This window comes from Lissotriton helveticus, chromosome 11, assembly GCF_964261635.1.
Source record: "Lissotriton helveticus chromosome 11, aLisHel1.1, whole genome shotgun sequence".
Taxonomy (NCBI): Eukaryota; Metazoa; Chordata; class Amphibia; order Caudata; family Salamandridae; genus Lissotriton; species Lissotriton helveticus.
The window spans coordinates 1,133,848,684-1,133,858,238 of NC_136072.1; the positions used below are offsets into that span (position 1 = coordinate 1,133,848,684).

Genomic DNA, 9,555 nt, shown 5'->3' on the forward strand with positions numbered 1-9,555 from the left:
GTACCAATGTTTTTGGCAGAACCAGAATAATCAACAATAGATGGTATGAAAGTGTTGAGAATCTTTATCTTCTGTAAAAAAGAAAAGAAAATAAGTTTCTCCTCAGACTTTAAAGGTGATAAAACTTGCACTGGTGTCTGAAGTAATCTGAGAGGTCTTGTTTAATATGGAGGTAAAGTTACTTGTATTGATTGTTTGTAAAGTGCATTTAATCTACAAAAGAGCATCGTGGCACCTTGACGATTGGCTGCTGAAGGTGAACAAACCACAGCTGTTAGACTGTCTGAGTGCCACGGCTTCCCCGCTGTTGGACTTTGGGGTTTCCATCAACTTACAAAAGCCACGATTGGAATCTTCGCAGAGCCTTCTTTGCGCCTGTGCAGTGTTAAACCCTGCATCGCTCAGGGCCTTCCCACCTCCTCGCAGGTTTCAGTACATTCAGCCATAGGATTCCAAAGTTTTAGGAGGGAGCTGCTCTTCCCAGCTCTGACTGTTCTTAGCCTGCTGACCCTCTGACTTCTTGCATCCTGTTGATCACCCATACTCACTGCCACACTCGTGCCCTTTACTGGTGTCTCCACCTTCAGTCGTTTCAACACTGGGGCTCGCTAGAGGAAACTGTTCGGATCACCCTAAAGGTAATGAAAAGCCTTCAGTGGTGGTCGGTGAGGGACAATCTCAACTGTGGGAGAACCTCATTCAGCGGTCACCAAGGTGCTAACGGATGCCTCTATTCTAGATTGGGGAGCACACCTAAGGAGCCTGCAGATTAGAGGACATTTTTCTCTAGCAGAACAGAGGTGCCATATTAATCTTCTGGAGCTGTGGGCAATGTCCTTGGCACTGAGCACAATCTTGCCATCCATTCACGGTCGGTCCATTCAAGTTCTCATATACAGTATGACTCCTGCAGCACTGGAGAGAATGTTGACTGCTCCACCCTCTTTGAGGTGCAACTGCCCTACGTTGATGATACCCAAATTGTATTGTCCCTTTCCAACACTGATTATGGCATAGATGAATCCTTTCAAAACTGCATGTCTGCAGTTAGCGATTGGATGGGAAAAATGTCCTTAAATTAATTTCACCCAAAACAGAGGTGATGTTGTTTGGGCAAGATGCATTCGTCTGCACTCCTTCCTGGTGGCCGCAAGACCTGGTTACTCTCCAAGTCCCAAAAAATAAAGTAAAAACCTTGGCATCATTCTGGATGATAGACTAACCTACGAAAACCAGGTTATTGCAGTCATTTCGTCTTCTTTCTGCGTTTTAAAAACTATAAAGAAAATCAGTCACCTGATTCCATTTGATCTATTAAAAACAGTGGTCATTGTACTGGTTCTCTCCCGCACTGAATACGCCAATGGACTTCACCTAAATCTACAAATCAAGCTGATGTCCAAATTACAAACTGTGCAGAACTCGGTAGCCAGGATGCTCTTAAACGTACCCACATTTAGTTCTGCAACCGAAGCCCGGAATAAGCTTCATTGGCTCCCTGTAAAGAAGCAAGCCATTTCTAAAGCACTTTGTATAGGTTTTAAGGCCTTAGCTGGATCACGCCCTGACTACTTGAAAAAGAACTTCAGATGGTAGACTCCTGGCAGAACCCTTCGATCCAGCTCTGGTAAACAGTTAGTGGTTCCCCCTCATAAGCTGGTCTCTTGGGGAGGCAGAAGTTTTATTCGAAACACTGCACTACAATGGATAGATTTGCCTCTAGATATAAAAGATGCCCCGTCTCTTTTGATCTTCAGAAGAAGTTTAAAAACATGGCTGTACAGCAAGTAAGTGTGCCCCACCTTGATCACAGGCTAGTGCCAAGACGCCTCGGGGCATTAAAGTGTGCTATAAAACCCAAAAATTGAATCAGATCTGTCAAATGTGTTCGTTTGTGCCTTTTCTTTAGCAAGGGATTACACTGGATGCAGTTAAAGGTTGCATTTTGGTTCTTTCAGCCTTTCTTCAGCTGCCAGCTCAACCTGTTCAAGTCTGATTCCTCCCTCACCCTGTGTATGCTTCAGTGGGACCTTAACTTGGTTCTTACTTTCCTGCTGGGGTCTCAGTTTGAGCCCATGCATGGCTGCCCTTTGTAGCTGTTGACTATAAAACAGTTTTTTTGGTTGCCAGTACTTTGGCTCAACGTGTGCATGAACCATAGGCATTTTGTGTCCGTCTGCCATCCAAGTCTTTCTTTCCAGGCAAGCTCGATTTGAAGACAAAAGCTTTATTCCATGTGGATCTTCATAGCACTGTCTTCAACACACCACTAAGGAGGAGGAAAGACTCCACCCTTTGGACCTTCATAGGGCTGTCACTATTACATAAATGGGACCTGGGAATTTTGGGCTGATAAGATGTTCATTGCGTGTGCCAGCGCCAAAAAGGACAAAGCAGTCCAAAAGAGGACACTGTTTAAATGGATTTTCTTATGCTATAAAATGTGCTATGTGCTTGCCTAGAAGGAACTTCCTGAAGGTATCAGAGCTCCTTCCAAGACTGCAAAACAGATTCCTTCAGCTCTGTCCAAAGACGTTCCTAGTTAAGCAACTGTTCAGCTGCGACGATTTACACCTCTACTGAGCATCGTTCTTTGGACTTGGAAGTCTGCGAGGATGGCCATTTTACAAGATCTTTGCTACAGGATTTCCTCACGTGGCACTCTCCTCAAACCCACCCACAGAGAGGGACATTGCTGTGGCATTGATTGAAGAGACTAGCAATTTGCAGGTAGAAGTATCCATCAAACGAACAAGTTACTTACCATCTGTAAAGCTCATTCGTGTGGATACTCGATATTCCTGCAGACTCCTCACAGATCCCATCCACCTCCGCGTTCTGAGGGGTGATTTTAGGTATAAAAATCATAAGGTCCCATGTTAGTGTCCAGTACACCACATAACCATTTATCAATCGCCTCTGCCTTGTGGGGCTTGGAAAAGACTGATTAGGAACTGCCGTCCGCACATTCTGGGCAGTGTCATAGTTCATAGCTCTGCTGATGCCACGTCTGAACATGACATCAAGACAGAGCTGAGCGCCCCCTACTGGAGCAGGAGAACTGTTGAAACTTTTCCAGATTCTGTCTGGAGCCTGAAGGGATTCAAGATGTGGGGAATATGCAGGCAGACAGAGTATCCATCAAAAAGATAATCACTGAAGGTAAGTAATTTGTTTAGAAGTGAGAAATAGTGCATGTTTGATGAATGACCATGAACTTTGAATGCAGACCAGTGGAGGTAAAGAGGGTTGGTGGCAATTTCTTCATGGAAATAACCCTCGACTGTATTTAGGAGCTCTCAGCTCAAGTAATATTGAAAATATTGAAGCATAGAGATAAAATGCATTACAAAATGTCATGTATGTTATGTACACTCAGCATATTGAATCAATGACTTGTATATATATGTTTTTGTTGTTGCAACTTCCTCTTAAGTTGGGGGCTTTATCCCTTGTGCCACCCTTGCTTACTGGTAGTATTTTTCAGTGCTTTGAGGTTCTGTGTTTTAGGTTAACTTGGACTTGCTTAACAGGAGATAACACGTTGAGAGTATTCCTCACACAATTCCTGTGGTCCTTCAGTATGGGGCATTTGTTGATTGTAGAGAGCATGCTTGTCCACCTTGGCAGATGCTCGGCGTAGAACATCCAAACGGAAGGGGCAGAGTATTTAGGTGCAATAGAGGCTTACTGTAGAAAGATTGCACTGCCCTGCACTGCTCTTTGGAAGCAGGACTCCTGGGATAGCAGTTTATCTTGAATATTTACTAGACTGCAAGAAGAAATGTGTCAGGGCTGTTCAGCCCAGGAAATGTAATGCAGATATTATCTGAACACAGCCATGCTGGCTGTTAGTGTTTGGTGTAAGCTTCAGTATTGTAATATTTTCTTCCCTATAATTTGTGGGTTTTTTAATAGTGTAAAATATTAAAGTCATTATTATTAATATTACATTTAATAGCAAGAATACCCTCTCCTACTATCAAGTGTTTGTCCTGATCACACAGTGTAAAGCTAAGCAAGAATGGCCTAGTTAGTGACCACAACAGTAAGTGCCCATCTACAGAGTGCGTTTTCCTTACAAAAGGCCTTTGTATCACTGCTTCTCTTGTATTTCCAGGCCAAGCCGAGCCGTCTTCATTGTTCTCACTGTGACGAGACTTACAGCCTCCCCCAGAACGGCACCATAAAGCTGTATAAGGAGCTGCGCTGCCCGCTAGATGACTTTGAACTGGTCCTGTGGTCATCGGGCTCTCGAGGGAAAAGCTATCCTCTGTGTCCATACTGCTTTAACCATACGCCCTTCCGGGACATGAAGAAAGGTACAGCTTCTATTCATTCACTTATAGAATAGTCAATACGTAGGTACATGATCGCCTGTTCCTATAGACATTAAATGCTCTTGTGAGTCCCCCTGTTGAGGTTGTGGCTTTTGAACCAATGCCATTCATGTCACTTATACTAAATGACTTGTAAATTAAATTTTCAACTTCACAGTGTTTTAAACAAAAGAATAAGCATCCCTGCTGAAACTGGCCAGGAAGGACCCTTAAACCGTGAGCCAGAAACAGAATAAGTTGTAGAGATCATTTGTCTTAATGGAAGAGAATGCACTTGAGGCAACTAATTCCTATGTGTGCTTTGTGTTCTCCAGTCCAGGGTATTTGCAACATTGCTGCTGTAGATAACATGCTTTACACGCTCCTGCCTTCTAGAATTGGTCCCGGATCTTGCAAGTTGTTTTTCTTCAAAGTAGAGCTTTCGAGGTGGCTTGCGATACCTTCCACAAGACCCACAATGCACCAGCACTTACACTCCACCCCAGATTGGGTTTTTTTATTCGACCTGCTGCTATAGAAGTGAAATGTTCAACACCAGAACCCCTACCCTCAACACTTGAAGGATCTTTGCAACTATCAACCACTAATGAACCAATTTGGGCCGAAATACATGCGGCTAGGTCATATGGGAATGACTCGTGGGGGTGGATGCAGAGGAACTAAAGAGAATACATCTTTTATATTCTAAAAACCGAGCCTCCGCTCCAGGCCAAGAAATAGCCCTGAGAGAGGCATGCTGTAAGCCCCAAACTGCCTCTAAAGAGGCCTTGGCAGTCGGTGCCGGCTACTGCTCCCGAGCCCTCCCCACCCTGAAGGCCAGTCTCAACTCCGGCAAAGCATCCAGACCCTGAACTTGAACCTCGACCCTGAGACACCCATTTTTATCCAGAGAATATACACTGCCCATCTCAGAACCAACATAGACTCAATGATAGAGATCCACTTCTAATCCAGCCCCGAGCGAACCACCATCAGCAGCAGAAGGCAAAGGCAAGCAGCCTAAAGTAAGACATATATATATAAATATATATATATATAAATATAAATATAAATAAAATCTCCATTGGCCAACCTCATACCAGGAAATGTCGCTTCTCAAATTCCAGGAAGACAAAGCCTAGGATGTCTACACCACCGCCCTCACCTTCACCTACACATGTTCAATCAGACTCTGATCAAGATGCCGCTGCAGATAACCAGAGCCCTAAAGGAGCCCAACAACCACAGATGATCCATGATACAAGTATAATGCTGATCCTGCAGATGAGCAATCTTTAGAGCTACACCCAGGCAAGCCATCCCCAGCTGACAGTACCATTGTGTACAAAGCAGTCATAAAGTGTGTGGCGGACCATCACAATATGTGGCAGAGGAAGAGGATGAGTTCCTCACGGCGATGCTGCAGAAGACCGTGTTCTGTCCAGTTTCTTCTGATGCTCAAATGCTTCACCAAAACTTCAAAGACCCAATTAAAGTCAAAGTTACTATGCTTGGGGTCGAAAAAAAGCATAAAGCTTTACCAAAATACCCCATCTACATCAGAGATCCTGTCCAACCAGATTAACTGGTTTTGCATACTGCACCCAAAATGGTTCTCAAGCTGGGTAAGGGGCATACTGCACAACCAGACAAAGAAAGCAAGAAAATCTATGCTACAGGCAAGGGGTCAGCTGTGGGGGCTGCTATTCAGTGGGGCACAGTCAATTCTGCAGGGTTGCTGCCAAAGTATGGCAGATACCACAGGAAGGAGATGAGGACTTAGTGGAGCACATTCTGCATGTTTACAAAAAGTGTTGGAAGGAGCTTATTCAAGAGAAAATCATTTTTAACACAGACATTAAGTGTGCTTTAGATGCAGCTGACAGTGCCTCCAGAGAAACCCACATCAGTGTTGTCCTGTGACATCATGTCTGGCTGCCAGCATCTAGGTTCCGACCAGATTGTGAGAGTGTGAGGAAGGTCAGAGTTCTGACCTTCCTCACACTCTCCCGGACTCAATACATGTTAGGTTAGCACCTTAGGTTATACCTTCCACAGTGGGAGAAAAGAACCTCGAGCAGGTGGGTACCCTTCATTGGCGCTCACGGCTAGCATACAGAGTTCTTCGTATGCCACCCAAAACTCTACCACAAAGGCACAGCATTAGCTGAGATCACCAAAATCTGTTGCCAGAAAAACACCACACAAGCGGGGAGTCTATTCCCTGTGTTTTCCCATCACCAAGAAAGGCAGGATGTTGCTGTTAATACTCTACCTCTGTCTGCTCAATCAGTACAACATATTAGAGCACATCAAGATGACAAGTCTCCAAGACGTTCTACTGCTCCGCTTCAGAGTCAAAGCGACCCTCTATCTCAAGGATACCCACTTCTAAATCCCCATTCACCTGACAAAACAGCACCTCAGGTTTGCGGTAAGTGGATTGCATTATCAGTACAACTGCTACTGTTTGGCGGTCACAACAGCCCCGTCAAGCCCCCAAATGCTTGGTCGTAGTATCAGTGTATCTTCGCTGCAATGCCCATCATGTCTTTCCCTACCTGGGCGATTGGCTGGTAAAATCAATATCTACTGTAGCAGTTTTAAAATCGAGGACATCAGTCAATCTTTACGGTACTTGTCATTAGACGTCAGTGGAAGGCCCTAAAAGGGTGAATCCTCTTAGAGTGCTGCAAGTTAATTCATCTGACCTGTATAGTGTTCTTAAATGGCTCAGGAGTGACATTTGAGCTATTACTATCTTGCCCACTGCAGTTTTTTCATGGAAAGTGGCCTTCCTCATTGCAAACGCTTCTGTTTTTAGCGAGAAGTTGGCCTAACGGTACAGGTGCCATTCATTCAAGTGCACAAAAATCGGTTCGCCCTGAGAATACACCCTTGCTTTTTTACCTGCGGCCATTCCCCACTTTCCATGTCAACCAAGCTATTGATTTGTCAAGTTTTTCCCACATCCGCAGTCAGTTGCAGGGTATTCTACATTCTTGCGAGTTTCATTAGACTGTCAAATGTATTCAAGTTTGCTTTGCCAAACCCAAGCCCACACCACAATTTCTGCCAAAAGCACATTCCTTACAATAAAGGGAGTCGCAATGTCTTTCCTATGCAACATTCCACTTGCACAAACATGTTAAACTGCAGCATGGTCCACAGTCTTCATTTTCACATGAGACACAAGTTGAGGAAACTGTACTTAAAACTTGGAAGCCACCAAATTGGGGAAAAGGGTACTGATTGTTAGTCTCTGCAGAGGTTTTGTGCTACAGTGATACATGCGACCAATAGAAAATGTTACTTAGTTAGTCAGTATCCAGCTTGCAATGCCATAGATTCACATTTGCCCTCTCTCCTCCCCAAATGTGAGCTTGCGCTATGAAGTTTTTAACAAATATAGTTTTTTTAAGTAGTATTAAAGTAGTATTAACATGTCTACATCAGTACACAGACTTTGCTGCTTCACATCTACTTACACTCACTTGTATGGGAGAAACACAATCTATGTCAGGCATGGTACATTGTGGGTTTTAGGAAAGATTTGAGCATCTAGAAACTTCAAAGAAAAATAACTTGCAACCTCGGCATCTAACAGTGGATGTCAGGTGTGTGGAGAGCATGTTAACCTGCAGCACTACAAGCAGCCATCAGATTGTTACGCGGAAGTGCATTTTCCTTTTTTCATGCCAGATCCATAACAGGTTTTGTTTCTCTTTTATTCCAGGAATGGGATGCAACGAGTGCACGCATCCCACGTGCCAGCACTCGCTGAACCTGCTGGGGATTGGCCAGTGCGTGGAGTGTGAGAATGGTGTGCTAGTGCTCGACCCCACCTCTGGCCCCAAATGGAAGATGGCCTGCAACAAATGCAACGTCATTGTTCACTTCTTTGAGAACGCTCACAAGGTGCGGGTGTCACCGGAGAACTGCGAACTGTGTGATGCTTCGCTGGTCATTGTGGACTTCAACAAGGCCAAGTCGCCCCTCCCTGGGGACGAAACGCAGCACACGGGCTGTGTCTTCTGCGACCCAGTCTTCCAGGACCTGGTGGAACTGAAGCATGCGACGATGCGACATCCCATGCACAGGGGCGGTCAGGGAAAGCGGCAAGGCCGTGGGAGGGGGCGCAGGCCAGGAGGCAGGGGGAACCCCAAAAAGCCGAAAGACAGAATGGCGGCTCTAGCTGCATATTTTGTGTGACAGGGCACAATGAAAAGCATCTGGCACTTTGGTGTTTTTTTTGTTTTTTTTTTAAAGGAAAAATATATATTCAACTAAAAACAAACTCTAAACGTCCTCATTTCAAAAAAGTATATTTTATATAATTCATGACAATTGTTTATTTAATGCTTCATGCAGCTGACTCATCAGCTCAGCTTTTTCTTAACAATTACCTGGTCAACTTCAGGGCTCATTTTCATTATAAAACATACATAAACATACGAATTTAAACAAATAGACATTTGTTTCGAACGGGAGGTATGTCTGCATCATAGGTTTCAAGTGAACATTGCTGTACTAAGCACCCAATACGGTGACCTGTAATGCTTTCCCGTTATACAGAGGTTCAAAGAGACACTTGAAGCCAGAATTTCTACTCTTCTCAGTACAACTTTTATGAGTGACAATCTCTTTACTGCTCATAATCCATTCAGCATGGTACGTTGGTCTCAGTAGGATTGTAGAGGCACTAAATGCCTGCTTGAGGCCTGTCTAGTTGTAGCAGGCATTTGTCCATCTATTCTTATAGGGTTTTCAAAACCATTTTCTGACACAAATTCATGGCCGGAAAGGTGGTCCAGACTCAGTCATATCGGTTTTTAGGCCCAGATCTGATATGTTGATCTTCCTCGCACACTTGAGTACCATGGTCAGGAGACAAGGCACCCTGACCTCTATATCTTCAGTGAGGTCATAGCATTCTGTAGATTCAGTCGTGCAGAGCACACACCAGTTGGCAACCCCAGCTTATTGAGATGGAATTAGAAAGCTTTTTAACCCCTTGTGTCCTAGTGACGAGCTCAGCTCGTCATGTGGGACGGTTGAGCTACCCTCATGACGAGCTGAGCTCGTCACAGCCGTTGGAACGTTCGCACGGGGGGATAATTTCCCCGCTGTGCTGAATGTTCTATAAACGGGTGTGGTGTGACGAGCTCAGCTCGTCACGAGGGCAGCTGCGCTGTGCCTCAAGATGAGCTGAGCTCGTCAACAGCACAGCGGCGCC

The 9,555-nt window shown here is 44.7% G+C and overlaps 1 protein-coding gene across 2 annotated transcripts in view; it reads left to right on the plus strand.

Annotated features, from left to right (window-relative positions):
- The window catches only part of TOP3B (DNA topoisomerase III beta), a 133,003-nt gene extending 124,387 nt beyond the window's left edge, over positions 1-8,616 (plus strand). For both annotated transcript variants that reach the window (XM_078667879.1, XM_078667880.1), the window contains exons 17-18: positions 4,121-4,322; positions 8,056-8,616. In XM_078667879.1, the coding sequence (XP_078524005.1) occupies positions 4,121-4,322; positions 8,056-8,531 (678 nt within the window). In that variant the 3' untranslated portion in view covers positions 8,532-8,616. The remainder of the gene's footprint in view (positions 1-4,120; positions 4,323-8,055) is intronic.
- Positions 8,617-9,555: the final 939 nt, after the last annotated feature.